The following is a 22,513-nucleotide window of genomic DNA, read 5'->3' on the forward strand; positions in this document are numbered from 1 at the left end:
TGAAATAACCGACGTCCTTCTTTCCAGTTGTGTTTAGATAATTTCGTGCTGTGACTTAAATATTGCTTGGAAGTGTCTATCAATTCTGTGTTAACCTATATAATAACACACTGTAAATCCTGATTGTAGACAATAAGCATTTGTTAAAGACGTTCTGCAAAAAAAAGGAAATGTTATAATTGTATGTTTTCCTTGTTTACGTCCTGTTACTCTCAAGAGTGACTGTGATTAAATCTAAAACCAACCATTTATAAGCTATCTCATTTTTTATACATTCAACATTATGTAAGTCTAATACGATTTGGAAGATGTCTGTGGTCGGCACCGATGGCTCGTCTGACGTCAAAAAAAAAGCCACATTTTATTCCAAATGCCTTATTCTGTGTCATATGCTTTTCTCCTTCCCTCGACTAGTGTGTCTCGTGTGATCAAGCACTTCTTTTTTCTTTTCTTTTTTTTAACAACCTCAGAAACGTTTTAACACAGCCAGATACACAGAAAGTGCTGGTGGCTTGGAAAGGTTTTAAATTGTGGCGGCAGGGCCAAGCATCCGTGGACGGGATCCAAAACAGAGACGTTTGCAGCGCGCAGGCAGCTTTGCTTCTGTCTCAGCAGTCAGCAACAGTAGCTGGCATGTTGAGGCTGAGGCTTTCACCGGGTCGCTGGTCTTTTATAGATGGAAGGATTAAAATATGCCCAATGCCCACCACATCATGCCTCACTGGCAGAGAATAGTGGCGGATGCTGTTCCCATTTTAAATATAGACATTGGAGCCGACTTTAGGCACAATTTAAACCATTTTATGGGGCTGGGCAGTTATGGCAAATATCTTGATTATTTTGGTCGATATTGAAATCACTATTATTTACACGATTATGTTATATATGTTGGGTTTTTTTGTATTTTTCTTGATTGCCTGCACAATTAATGTCCAGCAACAACAGGCCAGAGGAGCTAACTAACTAACTAACTCAGCAGCCAACAATGACTCATTACATTTGCTTTCGTGAATTAACTGACACGTGGGTAGAAACACAAACGACTGTTCACTTGGATAAGGATGTTGTTGTTGTTGTTGCGTGTGATATAGAGTTGCAAGAGCTTCTAGTGTTACCACACTAGAGAACTTGTTCGATCTTTCAGAATAGTCTAGGAAATGGACAGAATAATAATTTTCTTCAATTACTGTATACACGTTTTGAGATCGAAAATTGAAATTACGATTAAAATGCAATTAATTGTCCAGCCTTACCCTTTTTTTTCCCTTTAAATGCAGATGAGCTGTGCTGTAGCTGAATTACTTTACTCTCATACATCGATGACACCTTCTCTCAGTAGGATCATTGTCTACTCTGTGGAATAACCTCACAGGTCAAAGGTCACACTCCCAAGGGTTGAGACCTTGACAGTAAACCTGTGCACGTTTTCTAATTTTCCTGTTCAGAGGTCAGGGGTGAGCACGATAGAAGCCAAAGTGAAGCAGGACTTTTCTGTACATACGTGTGTGTGTGTGTGTGTGTACTATGGAGGATGTGCAGTGGTGAAAGCAGACATCACGCAAGCGTGTGAGGTAACGGCAGCCCCTCTGAGAGCAAACACCCACCCAGAACAGAGGACACGTTTGACCTGCCGTCTCTCTCTCTCTCTCATCACTCAGGAATGTTTGAACAGAAAGGACCGCTGAATATTTTCCTAAATATTCATTTGTTCAAAGTTCAGAGTTATCAGAGCGTGGCCGAGCTGGGGAGGTAAACACCAAGATGGCCGCAAGATTGGCCACAATGAGGACTGTTTTACAGGAGGCAAATAAAAACATCTGCATTACAAAAGATAATAATAGTTATATAATTCTTAATTATGATAACTATGATATTCTTCATTGTGATGATGCACACTATGGACAGCACAGGTTACCATTTCATACCTCTTTTCTTGGACTGTCCAGACCGAGGTCTCTAGATTTTGGAGGTGAACTTGTTCTTGAGAGCAGAGGCACTTGAACTATTCAGATCCTTTGAGGGTATTTCTTTCTATAATTGAGTCCTTCAAATTTTTTCGATGAAGTAAGAATATTTCAACCTGGGTTTGATCAAAATCAATTTACGCAAAAAGGTTGCAGATGAAAAATTGCTTTTATGGAAAAGTTGAAATATTCCTGCGATACAGGCTGATAATTAAAACAATGAATGTTGTTTTTTTTCTCTCTCTGAATGCTGCGTATGTTTGTATGAAAAATAATACACAACATGTGCAAAGTAAATAGTAGCTACAACTGTGGTAACTGTGGTTTTTTCTCTTATGAAACAATATAATTGGCCACAGGACCTGACCACCCTGACGTCACCTCTACCTGCCGTTTACATTTACCACTTTGTCTCTTTGTTTTCACAGTCCTGTGTTGTATATCAGTCTGTCAGTCAAGGGTGGACATAGATACCTTGTGCCTTATACTGAAGGCCACTGACTGAAACACTGATATGAGCTGGAAAAACACCAGTCTAACTACTGCTGAAATCATCAGCAGGGGATGTGCCCTTGAGCACAACATGTACCACCCGATGTGCCTCATCCTCTTAAGACGTCCCTGCCCATGTGATGATGGTGGAGGATAATTGGGTTGTTTTGTATATTTGTTTTCAGGGCATGGCCTTCTCCATGGAGGAGCGCCTGCAGCTGGGAATCCATGGCCTGCTGCCTCCCTGCTTCATCAGCCAGGACATCCAGCTGCTCCGAGTGATCAAAAACTACGACATGAAGAAAGACGACCTGGACAGGTAAGACAAACAGAAAAAAAAAACGAGGAGCTGCTATGACTTAGTCCCCTCGTATTCTCCTGGTATAAACTTGTCCAGAGCTGAGTTTTACTTGATCGCCTGAGGATTTCCCTGCACACTTTGCACACTGAGGCGTCTAACATCTGGAAGCCTTCAAAACCCAAGAAGCAGATTAGCTATCAGCCCTCTGAGATCTATGTATATCCATCTTCTACCACCATATATTTTACTGAGCAAATCTCCACAATGTTATCCTCTTCCCTTCCCCCCCCATTTCTCCATCTTGCCCCTGTGCCCCGCATGTTTTCATAACCTCCGCAGCGACCAAACGAAAACTTCAGTTCAGTTTTGCATGCTTCATTAGGCACTTTGGAGTTGTAGCTGTTAGCATTATGTAATGAAACTACCACGTGCAAACATTTCAGCCCTTTGAAACAAGAGCAGGCCTCAAACTGGAGTCGTCAGTGCCCAGTTTACTGCTCTGTGATAATTAATACTATCTGTCTGTGAGAGTTCCTCTTATTGCAGCCTCTGTTTGGCCGTTCCATCAGCTGTCACTCCTAATGTCAAGGATGAGTGAGCTGCCTCTGAGTCAAGATTTAGGGTCAAAAGGAACTAGACAGCTTCCTGACAGCGGCCTCGTTTCCCCCCACAGCAACACGACAGCATCAACATCTACAAACAATCATTATGAGCTTGTCATTTCCATTCCCATGCCCTATCAATGTCACTGACAATGCGTCTCAGGCTGGTTCGTGTTCCAGCTTTGGGTTTTGGATTAAGGGCTGCTGTTGCTAAAACCTACTGTGTTTACACACAGTCTGTTCCCTGACTCGCAATCCTTCTTTGGTATTTACTGCTGGACGCTGTCATTTTTGTCTTTTTTTTTTTTACGACCTTAACTCAAAACGTTCACTTTTTCCCATTCTATTTTCATCAGTTATCTAGACTGGCATGTCTTTTTTCTTTCAGTGGAATTTGTCGCGGTTTTCAATTGTTGTGACAAATTACGGAACGGCGCTGCGTTTATGATCCGAGATGATGGAGTGAGTCTAGTACCTACTGTGACTGTGTCGTCAACAGAAGGAAATGGATGTTCAAGAGCTTTGCCAATGAAAATACTGCAGTATATAAAATGCTTTGGCTAAGGGGGGGAAACCTCGTAGCCAATGAGGTTGTTAAAAAACAGGAACGAGCCCTAGAATGAGCCTGACAAAGCAGAGCCGGTTGATCACTCATGCTAAAATAGGTTAAGATAGAGACAGATTATGTCCTGGCTGACTCAGTAGGTTGACTTTAAAGGGAACACTGCACTCACTAAGTCAGCATGGATACTGCTTTATAAAGCAGTGTGTACTGTAAATATCCCTGTTTCCTGGGTGTGGGTGCTGTTCACGCCTTGTAAGGTTAAGAACAGAGAAAGAAACCCTTCCTAATGTGTGCCAGCATAAAATCAAACACTAGCTCACCGCAATGATACAGGGCGCTCGTATTTGAAGTGAGGATTTAATTACAGTTTTGTTTGATGAGTCAGTCGGAGCTGCTGACTGACAATGAATGAAATCATCGAAATGCTGCAAACTGTTTGAGAGATGAGAAAAATGATTTTATTCTTATGCTCGGGAATTCAAACCAGTTGCAAAAACTTTGTCTCTGTAACATCTGTCCTTACTTTTCTGTTCTTAAAGGGGCAGGTCACCTCTTCTACACATGAATATCACTTTACTTGTTTTCACACCTCCTGTGAAGGCAGTTGTATAACATCTTATCCAGCGTCTTAGGCTGTGGAAAGAGCTTTCTAAAATATAAAAGATTTAAAATATATCTCACCTGTAAAAACATAGCAACTAATGACTATTTCTAATATTGACTAACTTGGCAATAGTTTTTATTTTATTTTATGATGATGTTTCTTCCATAAAGTGTCATGAAATAGTAATACAATATTCACACTAAAGTCCAAGTAGGGTGATTTTTTTTTGAAAACCTTACAATAAAACGAGCAATTACTTAAAAGGTCTGGCATTTTTACTTAATAAATGACTTGAAATGTCCTGTGAGTTGACAGGTTAGTTAATTGCTGGCTGAAAACTGATAAAACATTACCTGGAGGTATAGAAATTAATAGACTTCAATGGAATAGAAAGATTAAGATTATGTTTTGTCTGTAAAAAGGACTGTGGTTAATTTACAAGTCACATATACAGTTGATACTGAACACATCTGTAAAATGGTCACAGACAACTAATTTTCCACCAGAATATCTGGCATTGCACTTTTTTTTATGGTCATGTTTAAGAACCCACAACATCGTGGTCTGGTTTAAAAGTACAGTGACTTCAGACACAATATGTGCATTTACATTCAACCAAAAACCACAATTCCTCTTTAACCTTAACCAAGGTTGTTTTGTAGCCTAACCCTAACCACAGATGAGTCTGTGCATGTGAATCCATGTCTCTGGTATGACAGTCCAACAGGCCGTCATCATGTTGCTGTCATCAGACGACCAAGGAATGTTTCTTCTCCATCTGTGGCCTTTCCCATTGAAATGTAACAAAGGCAAATAAAAGAAAGACGCCAACAACAAAAATGTTGAAAATACAGTTACATCTCATGGATTTTCTCTGCTGAAGCAGCAGCAGAATACAGTAGATGTCAACTGAACTATGTCTATGACAACTCAACAATATTCATCTAAAATACATTTTCAGACTAAAAAAGATAACCCAAAGTGTAAATGGCAAATGATCACTCAGCAGAGAACTTAATTTCAGCTCTGTATTGCACATGATACACAAACCTTTCATTTGATAAATTACATGTGGCAGAAGCTACTTTGCTCCACCAATATGAAAACACTTTTCTTCAAGAGCAGCTGTCACCACCGTGTATTGTGCAGCCGCTGTAGCCTAACCTACAGTAGAGAGGGCCTGCATACTTTTCAGCCCTTCAACAAGAGGCACCTTGTGCTCTTGGCTTTATGGAAACTTCTCTGATTAGGAATAGAGCTCTTTCTGGCGTGCACTTCTTAATTTGGGTCATATGCATTCCTTCAATAAGAACAAAAGACTTGCATAGGTTTTGTAATGGGAGCCTGATTTTTATTCTTTTTTTCAATCATCATGAGAAGAAATATCTTTATTTTACAGTATTGTTTATATCTTCACACTATCGTACTTAAAAATCTTTAACCATACCTCCCAGTTGCTCCATTCTTTCCAGTACATTTTATTCACAAGTACATAGGATTTCACATCTGACTTCAATAAAGCCTTCCTCAGTTCAGCAGGTATGAGTTCTCAAGATGTTAAAGATTAACATGCCATGTTTTCCTACCTGCTCCTCTCTGTTTCCAGATATGTGTTCCTGATGGGGCTCCAGGATCGCAGCGAGAAGCTTTTCTATCGGGTGTTAATGTCAGACATCGAAAGGTTCATGCCCATCATTTACACTCCCATTGTTGGCCTGGCCTGCCAGCAGTACGGCCTGATATTTAGGAGACCGAGGTGAGTCACGCTCACATTTTTCTCCCTCTTCAACTGTGAAACTATTTCTTCCCGAGCAAATGAACTTAATTTCTATTAGGATGTTTTTCAGCTTATTTCTTGCTGCTATGAACAGGAAGTGTGTGTGTGTGTGTTTCTCTCTCTGCCTCCACCCACTCTGTTATTAAGTGTTTTATGGTATTGGCTGTTTTGTTGTTTTTGTTACAGCACTGTATATCAGCCAGCATTTTCTTTAACTGTTGGCCTGGTGGCACCAGCGTTTCACTGCCAAAAATAACTCAGTGCGCTAACAATCTGAAAACAAATTGTACATTTATTTAAAACTAAAAGCTGAAATGTCACATTGAGTTAAATTTTCTGACCCTTTCCTCAATACTTAGCTGAACCTTCACAGATGATCTAATCATGAGTGCACAGTACAAATAATGGTGCATCACATGTGACAGGCTGCTATTACGATTATCCTGCCGGAGGGAGCAATCACCTCACATGATCTCATCTCATGTGATCACATCAGATCATCATCAGATCAGGGAATCAGATGTAAACAAGGTTGAGACTGCGGTGCAACAGTTTGATGTTAATTTGCCAATGATTGGGGTACAATGGTCAATAGTGACAATTTAAGATTTTAACATTAGCCTCAAATACACATTCTAGTAAACTTGAATGTTTACTGTTGTTTGGCAACAGGTACATCACAATCGTAATCATCTCATACTCAAGCAAAAGAGGTGGGACATGTGAGTTAAATTTCGGGTGTCATACAGTAGCAAATGGTCTGGATGCTTGATTCAATGTGATTTTTCAGTTTGTCGCTGTTAGTAAATTATCAAATAGTTTTCGTTTTGTCATCATGAAGACTTGGCAGAAGGCTGTAAGTGAACAAATTCAGTGAACAAATTCAGTGAACAGGTCAGGACACTTTTCATGATCCTTGTTGTACATGTACACTTTGCTAACACTGGATAGAGCCTCCCTTTCTTCTCAAAACAGTCTTAAGTCTTCCTGGCATTACCTCCCCTAGGATGTTGGAAAGATTCCTGTAAGGTTTGCTTTTGTTCCATGTTGACATGATTGCGTCAGATCATGCTCATTTGTCAGTGGCATATTCAGGCTCTCAAATCTCTTGTTGTATCACATCCCAAAGCTTTTCTCAGAGGTTTTCTGTTGGATTCAGATCTGGTGACGTCCACTTTACTCCTTGTCATGTTCATGAAATCAGTTTTAGACGACTATAGGTTTGTGACATGGTGCATGATCAACTCAGAGAAGACGGTAAAGTTTTTCAATACTCAGACATACTGTGGCATTCAAACCATGACTGATCGCCTCGGTATTACAGGGTTGGAAGTGCCAAGAAAACATTCCCCACATCATTATACCACCACCGGCCTTAGCTGTTGACACAAGGCAGGTTGGGCCCATCGAATCACGCTGTTGATGCCAAATTCTGACTCTCGTCATCTCCTGCCTCAGCAAAAATCCAGATTCATCAGACCAGGCTATGTTTTTTTCCAGTCTTCCACTTGCCCACCCCGGCAGATTTATGTTCTTGGCCAACCGGAGTGGATCCCACCATATTGCTCTTCTGTTGTATCTCATCCAGCACAAGTTTAAACGTGTTGTGCAAGATACTTTTTCGCTCCTGTTATAGTAGTTAAGGCTTTGTAAAGTTTTCTGTCAGCTGAAAATTAGTCTGGCCATTGTCCTCTGACCTCTCATCAATAATGTTTTTCCAGTCTGCAGAACTCACTGGATGATTTTTGTTTTTTATTTCTGCACTATTCTGACTTGTGCTTGAAAATTACTGAAGATGTACAAGGTCTCTTCATTTATTGACCCCCATAATATGTTTTTAATATCTATAATTGCAAACTGAAATGTTTATTGATATTAACAACACCATAGAGACCTCCCCATGTTACCCTGGGAGACTTTAAAAATACATCTGAGGGGTTGTAGGTGGGAGGTATTGAAATACAAATACAGCTAAATGAAGTTTCACATCTAGAGTTAGATCGTGAGGCAGGTTTGCTGGTGTGCATCATTATAATCAAACTTTCTGCAAAAATTTCAAAATATCCCAAAATTTTCCCCAAAAAGCACTTTCAGTTTGGAAAGAAACTGCAAAGACTGCTTGTCAGAGAACTGCTGAGATTGGAAAATGATTGATTGTGCAGTCCATAAAGTGAAATCAAGGTTGCTTATCTTACCCCAGTGAAAGTCATAAACAACCATTTCAGTCTCTGAAAACCTATATTCCTCCAAAACAAATGTAGGACCCCACAACATGGGAACCCTTGAAAATAGTAATCTCCCTTTTCTATCACATGACGATTACACCTTTCTAAACAAAGACATTATCCCTGAGGAGCTAAAAGAAACAATTAAAACTCCATAGCCCCAGGCATTATTGGGCTCCCATGTGAGCTGTGCAAATATTTGTTGACACACTCACACCTTATATGATTAATATGTTCCCTTGTGCCCTAAAAAATACACAAAGGCTTACCAAGGCTGCAATAACACTTTTTTTTTTTAGAAAACGGCAAAGGACCTGGGCCTATCTCTGTCCATAATATGGCCCAGAAAAGACTAATTAAAGTCAATAAGGAAATTCTTCATTCTTCAACCTTTGACATCTTTTTAAGACAATGTACCATTATCTTATTGTCATCTCTCTTGATGTTAAAAAGGTGTTTAATGAGGTACAATCGTTGTTTCTGTTTTCAGAGTTTCATTATTTTGTTTGAGGAGATTAGATTCGGAGAGCCCAAATATTGACTTGTGTCAAATGTTGTCTTGTACTTCAGCATTATTAGAGGGGGTTGTTCTTTCTCGCCTCTCCTTTTCGTGCTGGTTCTTTAGCCTCTTGCAGAGTCAGTTTGCATTAGGCTTCTACATTAAAGATGCAGCTTATATCCCTATATGCAGATGACATTTTGTTGTTTATTTCAAGACCTAGTCTTCCTGCTGTTCTGGACAAAATGACCTTGTTTCTGAGCTTTTCTGGGAACAGGAGTGGACCAAAATTGAGTTGAGACCTGTTGACTTCATTCTGAAAATGCTGTTCTTCCATCCATGGGAAACTCAGAATCAGTAAACTAAGTTTGAGATAAAGCAATAGTATTCATAATATTCATTTGGGATACCAGGATGTTCATGCCAAGTATTTTTTTTTAACTTGTAGGACTAAGGGAAGACACAGATATAGAGGTATTTATAGGTGCTGGGGCTTATAGCGTGAGGCTGACCATTTTGCTATGGACCTAGTGATATTTGCATTGGGGAGTGCCTTAGATCCAAACTACGTGTATACCATCATGTGGTAAATTATTTACAGGAAAGCAAAGCAAGTTCAAGGCCTGATCTATTGTATCAGGTGAAATTGTCCACCTAGGGGATCCCACTGTTACAACAGTAGTCCCTCATCCAGATGTGCAGTTGCCATTACTGGTAGTTAATTTTATATTGCTGAAACGGGAAGAGGGAAGTGGACCTGAGACAACACTTTGTCTAGTACCGTCTCTAATGATTTGATGTATTCCGGTGAAAACCAAAAGCCCAAGGACTCCTAAAGCATGTACTATATGTTATGTTATTGAACCTGGGTTTGATGCTATAAAATACAAACCAAATTTGGAGGTTGCGGCAGCTTGTGCAGCTGGAGTTTGGTTAGACAGCTCAGCTCGAGGCAAACCGCTGTGAGTTGTTGAAATCAGCTCAGGGTTCACCTTGAGTGGCTTTGGCTCTGCTTTTAGCAGACAGACGTTCATTGGTTTCCTCTCCTCGTCTACTGTAAACACACTTCCACTCTCTCTCACACACACATATGCACACATCTCTCTACTAGTGTCTGTTTTCCCTCACATCGGTTCATCAGGTCCAAGTCTCATTATCTGACAGGAACACTCCCTAGGCAGTTCAGTTAATAGATATCGAATTGATAGCGCTTTCATTCTCCGTGTTACATTCAGGGCCACATTCTGTTTTTCTTGGCCCTGCCCTCTTACCTTTACACTTACTCAGCTGGTTGCAGATGTTGAGTTTGTTTGTTTTTTAACTCAAACAAGGCTGATAGGAGAAAGACCACCTTGGTCAGTTGTTCTCCACAGGTACTTTAGCTCACTTACTGTTGTTAAATATAAGCACTGATTCAAGGATAGAAACCCTTCACTAATCTACATGCAGTGATCAGCTATTGTTGGTGGCCAGAAGCTACAAGCCAGGATATTACCTCATATGCAGTGGTTCAAATTCATACCACAAGCCATCAGAAAGATGTGTCAGTACCAGTTTACCTTATAGATGCAGGGAACAGCTACAGGACTTTACTGAGTATGTTCCTCTCTTGTGCATCTCTACAATATAGCACCAGGTTTTATTCAGTTTTGGCGTTGTTACTGTAGCTGTGAAACCCCAGTTTTCCTAATTATGCCCAAGGATTTTTAGTATAAATACTTACCATGGGTACCATGGGTGTATTTAAAATACTTGGAAAACCAACTTCTCCCATGCACATAACTGTGTTACCCAACAGCTCCCAGTTTCCCCATCCCGGCACAACTATGTGGAAAATATTCTCAGTATGCTTCCCTTCTTCTCACACTGAACTGACTGGAGGAGTCATTTCATACAGTCCCTCAGTCTCACAGCAGAGTGGACCAGGACCTGCTGCCAGAGCCCCCGGGTTGGGAGATGGGCCTCTTGGAAATGTGCATCAGCGGGTCACCCAGCAGAATACACTGGGGACAACGCTGACGGTCTCTGACAGATTTAGATTTTCAGCCAGACTGTTTCTCTGCTAATGATGTCTGAGAAAATGCCAGTAACACTCTGTGATACTTACGAGTCTGCATTTACTGCATTTCTCTGTGTTTCAACCACTATAGCAGAATATCTGTAGTGATGAAAATGCCAGTTATTTGGACAGCATCTTTGGTCATGACTGAAATATATCAATGATTGGAGGGATTATCATTACATTTACAGAAAGTCGTAGTCTGCGAGAGTGGCATATTTTCGTTTTAAGATGTTTTAACAATCTTACGGATGGTTAAAGCAGATATCAGTGGAATGTTTTTGTTAATATAAGTCCTAAATAGTCCTATTTTCCGTCAGCAATCACTTACATGAAGTATTTCAGCCTAAACACGAGTCTCTCCGTCACTCTGCTCTGCTGTAACCCGAGGAGAAAATTTTCCTTGTGGGATACAAGTGTTATCCAATGAGGAGAGAGAACGGCATGAAGGGCTGTGTGTGCAGCCAAGGGATGCGCGTGAATGTGGTGACGTAGCACGAGGACCAATTGATGCCTGACAAGGGCGGGGGCTGCTAACTCATGGTGCGTTCAAGGAAACTCGTACTTTGTGTTTTTCCTTCCTGTGAAGTCATACCAGTTCGATTTGGTACGAGTTCACGGGTCGGAAGTTACGAGTGGCCGTTATAGGGAACTTTCACAGACAACAGGACGGTAAAAACACGAGCTACGGGTTACCTGGAACGCTACCAAGTCGTAGTTGTGACTTGAAGCTGTAACTTACGGTTTCAAAAGCCTGCCTTGAACACAGCATTAGCCGAAACGGCCGTGCCGCTGTTATCTGCTTTAATGGTAGAGGATAAATCCTAATTACTTTGGTGATCCACCTGATCATGCGGGAAATGTGTCAAATATTGGATGTTTTGCCATAGAATTCTATACAAATATCCATGGCCACCTCAGGATGAACCATAATAACTTTCATTAGCATCAGCTTGACTTTGTGTGTAACACTGATTAGCAGATGTGAGCACATTAACGTCATTGACCATGTTGAACATGCTAATCCTCACTATATTAGCATTCTGACACATTAGCACTGAAGGTCAAGGTGATATTAAGAACAACCTCCTGCATGGCTGTAGACTTTTGGTCTTCTTTATTCTTTATTTAATAGCACACATGCTACAAGTTAGTACACTAAACACTGTAACTTTAAACGTATGTGTGTTGGAAATGTCACAGTTGAGCATGCTAGCATGGTGATGTCATTCAGTTTAAAGTGTTTCTATGCATAAATAGCTACACCCTCACACCACCAGCCTGGCTCTCTTTGAACTCTTTGATCGTAATCTTGAACTTTCAGCTCACTGTCTAAAATATTCTCATTACTGTATCCTGTGGTTCTTTCCCTAATTCGAATGCACATGACACTCATGGCACACAAACCCCTAACCGTTTGACTCATTATCACTCTCCACAAATAGTCGTAATGGATTACTGATACCACTTTGCAAGTGTGTGCATGCGTGTCTTCCGGCAGGACCACCATAGCAGCAGATTAGGTCTCTAATCGCTGGCTCTCAGGTATAAAGACTTTCTGTGTGAAAGCAGCAGCCTCTCTTTGTCTTTCCTGATTTTACCAGCTAATCTACCACATGGAGACTAAACACTCCAACACCGGGCTCTGTACCAGGGGCCAAAGGTCAAGCGCCATTAAGTGTCAAAACATGGCTGATTCACTGATCTTTAGATGAGGCAAGGAACAGGAAAGAGAGCTGGAGAAAGGAACACATTCACATCATCAGTGGATTAGCGGACATGCTTACTTTTATTGGTTTGTAAGCTCATGAGCGAACACAGTGTTTAAGCAGAAAGCGTTCTTCATCTCACAAAGTTTGTTTCTGTTTTCACTATAAAAGTGGGTTGTGTGTACTCTGCTTGACAGCTGAAAGTACTCAGATGTGATAAATGATAATGCTTTGTAGCAGAAAAATGATCCCAAGTATTGCATGAAAATAATTAGGTTTAGTTCAGTCATTTCCAGTGTCGCTGTGACCTCTGTGGTGTAGTATATGGGGTGTCTAAATAAACTTGTAACAGGCCCTTTTATAGCAAGAGACTGCCGATTCAACAGGCTCTTGAGGTAAATGACATGGACCAATCCATCTTACTGATGGAGACAGATGATCATTGGTAGCCCATTAGTGGATTCCTGGTTAAGGGTCAAGGGTTAGCAGCTCCGTTCTACTATAGCTGTCTGTCAGGAGCTGAGGAGTAAGACTTAAGCATTCTTTAACTCTCCAGGGAGGGTGTGGGTGAAGACCAGATGCTTTCTGTTTCTGCTGCCTCTCCTACTGTATAGGAGGAATAGCTTACCTTACATAGACAATCTGATCTATATCTGTTTGATATAAAGTGTTAATTTCATGCTACAAACGGACAATCAATCAGTCTGTACGAAATTCACTGAGAACTGACTAAGCCAGCGTGATGCTGCTTCTTGTAGAATATTTTAGGTAATGATAATGAGTAGTAAACAGCGTAAATAAGACAGCCTTTCGAAAATTTTACACATTGCTTTTTTGTAAACAAATCTCACACAAAACGACCTTACCCAACAAACAATAAAGTGTTAGAGTAACTCAATGTGAAATACAAGAAGCCTTGGGGGACACTCGAGAACCATTCAACAACAACTTTTTGGGGGGTTTATCTCTAATCAGCAGTTGTCCAAAAGAGCAGTTTCTGTGCCTAAAGTATTAGTTAACATGGCAATGAAGGTCGAGTGCTTGCTGCTGCTATGCTCCTATGGGCCGTATCAGATTGTAGGAACAGGGTTGTGTGAGCTTTTTAAAAATAAACTTGTCTGTCTGACCAGGTTTGAAACATTTCTCTTAACACTTCTTTTTGGTCCTGTTTGGGATTTGAAGACAATAATATATTGCTAAAGAAAATTGTCATTGACAAGGAATTTCAGATCCAAAAGAAATCCCAATATCGCAATTCTAAGGGGCTTTTCTTTTTTCTTTCTTTTTTTTTTTACCTCATATTTCAACAGATGTTAAGATCAGGGACAGATTACGTGATAGTATTTCCAAAGCAGCTGTTATGTTTTAGGTGTTTTTTTTTTTTCAAACATATAATAGTTTGGTCAACATGATGTTTCTCTACTCAGAATCAAGAAGACTTCACTTTAATTCCTGTGAATGAGAATATCTACAATATAACAATATACATACAGTAGACAATGCCCCCAAGGCCTTATTAGACCACAAATATCCTAGACCAGACTGATTCATAGGAAAACCAACTGAACCTGTCTATAAATGAAAACTTATAGGATCATATTTTATCAGCATACTTTACAGGTGCCCTACTACAATGTATGTATATGTGGGAGGCTTATTGGCATGGATCCATGCAGAAGTTAAGTGCGGCTTACATTTCAGTATTAACTTGGTACAGTAATTTGAATACAGCAGTATTTGAGTCTTGAGATGCTGGTGTTTGATGAAACCCGAGTCTGAGCTACAGGAGGTTATAAAGGCCCTAATGAAAGGCGTCAGCTGAAGCTGCCTCAGCCACCTCTGAAGTGGCGCGTGCTGGATGATGAAGCGTTCCAACCTTGTAGATTAGTGGCTTTTGAGCTGTGATCTCACACCATTTAGGCCCACACACGCTGCTATACTGCATTTGTGTGAGAGAAACTACTTCATGCGGATTGATGAGCATTCAGGGCAAGAAGAAAATACCCTTGCCTTCTGAGGCATTAATCCATACATGGTTATTGAACCGTGATGACCTGCGTTAAACCATGAACAAGAAATAGCCACTTGTTCCACACAAACACAAATCTGGAGAGAATTTGTTCCTGAGTTTGACTGATTGCATGACTTTTGCTGATGTATTTGTTTACCGTGGTTTTACTCTTTGGTAGACCATGAGAGAAGCTCAGAATATGCTTTGGTTGAATGGGAGAAGTAATGGAGAAGTGGGGAGGAGAGTAATGGTTTGGAATTACACTGACCTCATGAGGAACGTGGCAAACATTTGGGATTAATTCCACCCTGGACTTTGCAGACCTTGTGCAAAAATATAGAGCTCATGTCCGAGGAAACTTTGGAGCCAGTGAAAACAAAGAAACTGTAGGGCACATTAGACTGTAACTCCAGTCCTGCTGCAGTATCCCTTAGTACAATAAATGAATGTATCAGTGAATACCCAACTTAAACCCAGAACAGTGTTACGATTTACTGAATAAACATGGAAAGTAATCAAACTAAATATGTTTTCAATAACTGTCTATTCAACTATGACTACCTGGCTGAATTGTCTGTGACCTACAGTACCAGAAACCATTGTCCAATCAAATAGCCATAACTTTCCAGTGAGAGTGGAGTAGCGTGCCCAGGCAGCAGGTAGTTGGATTTGTCTACTTAGGAGAAAATCCAAGTTGTTCCATTGTGTCTCTATGGAACAACCATGAAATATTTAAAAACATTTTCATATAGGTTTTTTTTTTCTTAGGCTTACAGCTGTACAGTTATAAGCCTGCATGGCTGTCAGTATCTGGTCTCACCTCAAAAATGTTAGGATGTAGTCACAGTGCTGCTGTTGGTCTAGATCCAGTCAAGGTCTCTGAACCCACTAGCTGTCAGGTTCAGGGTTTGTCAGATTACCTGCTGTCACATAAACTTAGATTTTAAAGGTACTATATGTAATAGAGATATAGGTTTTTCTCTGCAGCCAAACACTGTTTATTGCCAAGCATTGGAAGAGGTGAATATCATTGGCAAAAGTTTTGGCCATCAATGTCTTTATAGTACTAGAAGTTATTATATTCCCTACGAACTACTGTACCTCTTCAGGACAAATTGGCTACAAAGAGTCGACATCAGATAGTGATGAGACAGGCCGTGACAAGAAGGTTAGCATGCTAACTTAAGTAGGAGAAAAAGCATGATAGAGACAAGGTTGCTAAAGCTAGATAAAGATTTTGCTATAATCTTAAACCCTAAAACTGCTGAACTTGGCATGGGTAAGAGCAGACAGACAGCTGCTATACCTACTGTCAGTGTTAACCTTCTACAGTAACTTTAGCCTACAAGCTAGCCAGGTTACTAAACATTAGCCTTTGGATATCGCCATTCAGGTCACATGCCACTTGCCTTGCATGTCAGTGAGTTGTTCAGCCTTCCCGCTCAAACCAACAAGATTTGTCCACTGACAATGACACAAAAAAGCAACGTCTAGTATTTCCCCAAAGATCTGTTTTTGTAATGTGCTTTCAGTGTGACTACTGAAGCTGCTGAACGTTGCATTTATGAAAGACCCTCCATCCCCACTAGCAACAAAATTATAGAGCACAGTTCTTTTTGGATGCTGTCCCCACACCATCACCGCTGGTCAAATTCTGGTGTGTAGTAGTAATATTTCACCAGCCCACACTGGAAAATTACGACTTGCTGTTCATCCCATGGAGCTTATCTGATACTCTGGATGAATCACACTCAGCCTGGTTTGTAGTTTTAAAGAAAACTCTCATCAGCATGCAGCAGAAAATTCATTCAGCATGTGTAACACAGATTGGCAACAAGGGTAGATTCTCTCTGATGGCTTTAAATTAAATTTCATAGGGGAAGCATTAGACAGTGGCATTTGATTCAGTAATGTTGGACGCACGAGGGCATTCAACATACATTTAAGATCCTTCTCTAGTAATAATCTAAACTAGAATGTATGTAGCTTTGATCTCCCTGCCTTGTGGTACAGCTATAAAACTCACAAGTGGGAGAGGTTGGTGGGTTTACTACACTCCCTTATGGAAGAACCCTATGTTAGCAAATCTTGGCCACTTCCACTTGTATGTACTTATATGCTCTATATGTTTTAATGATGTTATCTTTTCCTCAGCATTACTGCTGCCAGGGCCCCATAAATTGACAAAGAGAGAGAAAATCCAAATGAAACTACATAATTCCCTTATAATACCCATCAAACCTCACCCCCCCTCAGGTCACAGGTCAGATGTTGGAGGGTTGCCAGTGTCTCAGCAGAGTCGTTTCACACCAACCTGCTCCGGCCTTATTCCTGTGTGACTTGAAACAGCCAGATGGATATGTATGACGTAATAGAGTGCATGTACTGTATGTCATACATATGTATGTGTGTGGGGTAACCGGGGAGTCACACACGGTGTTAGAGGTTCCATTTTGGCCTTGGGTGGACAGATTTCTGGCCTCAAACCGACTATTTCAAGCAATGTCCCTCACTGACATGCCTCCCAGTAGCCTCTTCTGGACTCAAACTCTAGATAAAATTCAAGGCCAACCTTACTATAACTTTAAATCCAAACTTTGCTTTTCTGCCACTGCAATTCCCAAAGAGATTCCCCTACTTACAGGAATATTGTGCATGATGGAGAAAGTTAAAATTCATAGAATTTTCTTGTAAGTGCCAAATAAGAACAGATTTAGTGTTACATCTCAGGTCTGACAAAGCTTACATAAAACCACCACCATGGTGCCTCATTGGTTTGTTGAATCCAGCTTTGTTTCCTTCTGGAATGAGTGGAAACTCCAAACCAAAATTTCCCTGACTCTCAGTCCAACCGTATTGGCACATTGTCATCTACAATTTTTTGGTGTTTTCTTTCCCTTTCGAGTTGAGTGTAAAAACTCACATTATCGCCTTAATGGAGTTGTGAAACATTGTGAGGAGTTCAAATGCAACCCTGTCAGATGCAAACATCTGCAACCATGTAACCTTAGCACTGACTGGATGAAGCTGTTTGGGCTTTGTAGAGTAGTGAAGACGATGGAGCTTGACAGTTTGTGGTCATTGAGCCCAGCTGCCCATCTGATTCACCATATAAAGCCTGTTTTTCCAGGTGTGGCATGTGAAGCTTCAGTTCCACATGTAACTTTGTTGTTTTTCTGTTACCAAGAATTACCATGGGAATGTGCGAAGCAAACACAGAATTATATATTTATTTATTTATTTACTCCTGTATGACATTTTTGCATCTCTATATTTCATACAGTACGTTACTTTATGGCAGTTTGATTGAACTTACATGGTTTAACTCTATCCTGCCACATCCCTGATCAATACACTAAAGGAAAACATAGCAACTAATAATCTTTGCCTGGTCTCATTGGAAACAGTATTCCACAGATCAAGCATAACATTGACAAAAGCATTTGATACCATCTGTTAAAGTCAGGGAAACTTCATCATCGTCGACATAGTTGGAAATACACACATTGGTTTTCCTGCTGAGCGTGAGAAAATGGATACCACTGTGATGACTGTGTGTGATTTAGCTGAAACTAGAAGTGCTGCAAGTAGAGGAAAACTGTTAGCCTGGCTTCGTCTAATTGAAGGTTTAAAGAAAGCGAACAAATGTGTCAGACCATTCCTTCAACCATGACAACAGAGGTTTCGTAACATTAACCAGGGTGTATTTTTAAAATGTAAACTGTGATTTTACTCAGTCAACGTTGTGTCTAAGTGAAGCCTAGCTTCAACTATTGTGAGGAAAGATCACAAAATGATGATATGGGACACAGTGAAACTCTGAAACTGCTTTTAGTTTGAAGAAACATTGAGTACATGGAGACAAGATGTTTACCATCTATTATGCTTAGAAGACCAGGAAACCTCTGAAACTGGGTCAGTCTCATGTTGATATGGGACACTCCTCACTGCTGATAAGGGCTAAGTCAACAAATCACACATTAATCACCATCCATAGACAACACTTCTATATTTGTACTTAGATATGAGGAATGCCTGCCAATAGTATGAGTATGTGACATCAATAATATATCTCACAGCTCTGCTTCTTATTTTCCAGTATAAAACCTCCCTCTGTTTTGTTAATGAATGTGGTGAGAAAACGCTGAAAGTTTGTTTCTTTTTGTTTTGACAGCTCCGTCAGCTCTCAGCTCTGCTTTGGCTGTTAACATTTGTTGTCCCCTCATACATTTGCCCAGAGGTTAGAAACTGAAAACCTTAAGATAATCCATCCACACTCACTCCAGCTGTGTGAGTTGTGAAATCAATCAACAGGCTTCGTAACTGTAAACACTTTTCACTGCCATAACATACAGTACTGTAAATAGGGCGTGTGAGAGTAGAGTGGTTGCAGATTTTGGTATTACATGCTATTTATCAATTCAATTTAATTCTGTATGCATGTTATAGCGCTTAATTCTCCAGAGTGTGCACGGTTTTGCTGTCTCATGTGATCATTAGTAAAGACACTGAATCTGGGAAGACTGACCCTGTGACCCTCTGGTTATTACGGATGATCTCACTGTGTGATGATTATTTCTCGTGGTGATGTAGACTAGCTCACCACTGCTCAGTCCGACCTCTGGAGGAAAGGGGTTTGACCCCAGGTGACTTTCCTGCTTCACTGCCTTTGATGTGTTTTCATTATGTGAGACTTGACCTCTCCCCTGGCACCCTGAACATTCACTTTGATTTAGGCCTCAGTGTTACATCAGTCACAGTTTCATTGGTAAAGAGTTGCAAAATGCTGCAGGGCCAACAGGGGGTCGCATACTAACAGGGGACGTGTTCTTCTTGTTTGACAGATGGTAGAACTGCTCGAAAGCATCCATTACAAACGATGGATTTGTCTACCAGGAGAGCTTAATTTATCATATTTTTTTTTTTTATAATAGAAATGAATACTATATAAAATAGCTTGCAGGGCTGTTGATCATTTGCGTCAAGGCCTTGACCTCCTCATGTCCCATAAGCAAGCACCAAGCTCAGCCCAGCAGGGAGTCGGGGGTAATCATAATAACTTTCTAGGTCAGTGATTCCCAACCTTTTCCACCTTGTGGCCCAAACAAAAAAATGTTGGTGACCCACATCCAACCCTTTAACAATACAGAGGCCAAATAAGTAGTTCTCAGAGCATTTTTTTTGTTGTTATGCTAATCAACAAACATCCATAGCTGAATTGAGAGCAGAGGAAACAAATTTTACTCTTTTTTGTTTTGACAAGGGAGAGATCACTTGTCCATTCACCATCTGTCTTAGGGCTTACTTTTAACTCTTCCTGTTGCTGTACTCCAGGTTATTTCACAGATGCAACCTTGTACCACACAATTAGACTGAAAGAGCAAAGAAGTAGATCGTATTGTTCGCTGTCAACATAATATTTCATGTCAGGGTCTTATCACAGTGAAGAAAAAATGATCAATTTATTCCTCGATAAATTAATTAAGAAATTTAAACAAACAAAAAAATCAAACTTCAACAAAGAATACTACTGTCTTTTTCCAAGCCTCTTCAACGCTTTTTTAAAAGGATGGTGGCCCTCATCCTCTAATTGTAACCATGTGTTCATTATTGTAACCATGACAATGAATTAGATGTAACCTTAAATCCCCAGTGTGGAACTTTTGTCCCCTCTTTCTGGCATTGAGAGTAAGGCCTAATTACACAAACACACCTCTCCAATAAGAAAAAAAGCTGCACCATTGGTAATCCATGCATGTCCTTGCAATCACTTGAAAGAGAAGGAGTGGGAATGAAGAGGCCTCGTTTTCTGGCCTCAGACTTTACCCGATGCAAAAGTGGTCTGTATATTGTAAAATGTGTGTGCTTTTTTTTCAATAATAGCTTTAACCTCTCACTTTATGTCGTATACTTCACAAAATATCTCCTCAGCTATAAAGCATGAACAACTGGAAAGTCTGAGAGCACTTCCCCATGTGTTTTATAGGAGACACTAGTAGCTCGTCATCCCTACAATTGAATCCAAATTTTTCTGTGACTATCAGAGAGAATACAATGGTCCATAAATCACTGTCATCTACACTCCATCAATGAGCTGAGTGGCTGCTTTGCATGTTTTTATTGAAAAGATGACCTGTGAATTTTACATGATAGAAGTTTTTCCGTATGCGCGCTGTCTGACCGGGTCCTGACCGCTGCTGCTAACGCAAGGCATCACGTGCAAGTAAACATGCTACAACTGTTTCCACAGGCAAAACCAATAGCGTTTGAATGTGACTTTGCATCCCACACGAAACGTCATTGGCATTCCCCAAATGTCAGGATGTGTGTGAAAAGGCGAATGAATGGAAAACCTGGTCACACATGGCTGAAAGTCATCTAATAGCCAGCTGGGTTCATCAGGTCTGCGCCTCTGATTCCTTTAGCAGGGCCTTTGAGCTGGAATGAGCCCTTTCCTGCTGTTACTTGCCCCATGAGTTATGTAAGGTTGGCTGCAAAAGAAACTGGACTTTCACAGCAGTCGTCTGGACACTGCCTGTCCTTCATCCAGACATCTACTGTAGACAACGGGCTTTGAAACCCCATAAACTCACACTGTCTGGTTGCTATTTTTATTACCTGCAGGTTGGTCTGTGTCATAGATTCCATGTCTTTTTATGTTTCTCCTCAGTGTGTTACCAAAAGTGATGAAAGGCCGATCAGATTGGCTAAAGTGTGTTCCTCTTGGCCTCAAATCCTCCAGAGTTTCCCCCTCTTCGCTATAAGTCTGGAAAAGCTTCATGTAGGGAAGATTAGTTGTTGTGTGGAGAGTGAGACCCGGGCTGATTTCAGTGGGCTGCAGCGGAATGGGGTGGGGGTGGGTTATGATTTCCCGAGGCCAGACGCTGGAACTGGTCCTCGCTTGTATAAAAAGCGAGGGTGATTCAGGCAGCATGTTGAATATTTGTAATGTGATGGAATCCTGTCAAACTCTGAGCGTGCCACGGAGGGTGGGAGTCAGCGGGAGGAGGAGAAGACGACGAAGAAGAAGAGTGCATTGTCTTTGGAGAGTCATATACTGTATGGAGAGAGGAGGGTGTGAAGGGGAAAGCAAAGAGACGGGATTGGAAAGAGAATTCCTGCCCGTCACGTTTCATTTCCAAGTGATGAGAGCTCTGTGCCGAACAAAAAATTACCGGGTACTGTTTTCTCGCTGCTAAGATGAATTCCTAGAAGAAACACGCATGAAAACACTCCTGTCAGATGTTCTGCAGGAGTGTATTTTCCTGATTGAACCATCACAGGGACTTTAAAGGAGTTGCATGTGTTTAGATAGAGGCTGAGACCTGGATTATGGGCTGGATACTTGTTGTGTTTGTCGAGTTGATGCTGAATTATTCACCCACTATCCGGATCCATTTGTCGTTTCTATTTATTTTTTTTCCTCTTTGTGTTTACAGAGCACATTTTCCCTCTTCCCAGAGCTCTGTTGCATATTTAGTTTCTTTGACCATCATCCTTTCCATTGCAATTAGTTATTTTTGAACTGGGCAGAGTTCGCGTCAGCCCAGGCCGCGGCATGAACATGGTTATTGATTGTCACTGCCAGACCCCCTGCTCTCACCGAATTTTCTTCTTCTCCTCTATTGGTTCAGTCAGTTGCTTGGCTGATTCAGCTGCTGCAGCATGAGTTTGTTATTTGTAATGCCAACAACTTCACTGCTTT

General features: G+C 40.8%; 1 protein-coding gene across 2 annotated transcripts in view; it reads left to right on the forward strand.

The window, feature by feature from the left end:
* The window catches only part of me1 (malic enzyme 1, NADP(+)-dependent, cytosolic), a 78,099-nt gene that overhangs the window by 24,666 nt on the left and 30,920 nt on the right, over positions 1 to 22,513 (forward strand). The window contains exons 2-3 of one of the 2 annotated variants that reach the window (XM_085802785.1): positions 2,642 to 2,775; positions 6,135 to 6,284. In XM_085802785.1, the coding sequence (XP_085658911.1) occupies positions 2,642 to 2,775; positions 6,135 to 6,284 (284 nt within the window). The remainder of the gene's footprint in view (positions 1 to 2,641; positions 2,776 to 6,134; positions 6,285 to 22,513) is intronic. The other variant, XM_085802786.1, reaches the window with a different exon arrangement.

Source organism: Trachurus japonicus, chromosome 16, assembly GCF_045865225.1.
Source record: "Trachurus japonicus isolate A0001 chromosome 16, Traja_1.0".
NCBI lineage: Eukaryota > Metazoa > Chordata > Actinopteri > Carangiformes > Carangidae > Trachurus > Trachurus japonicus.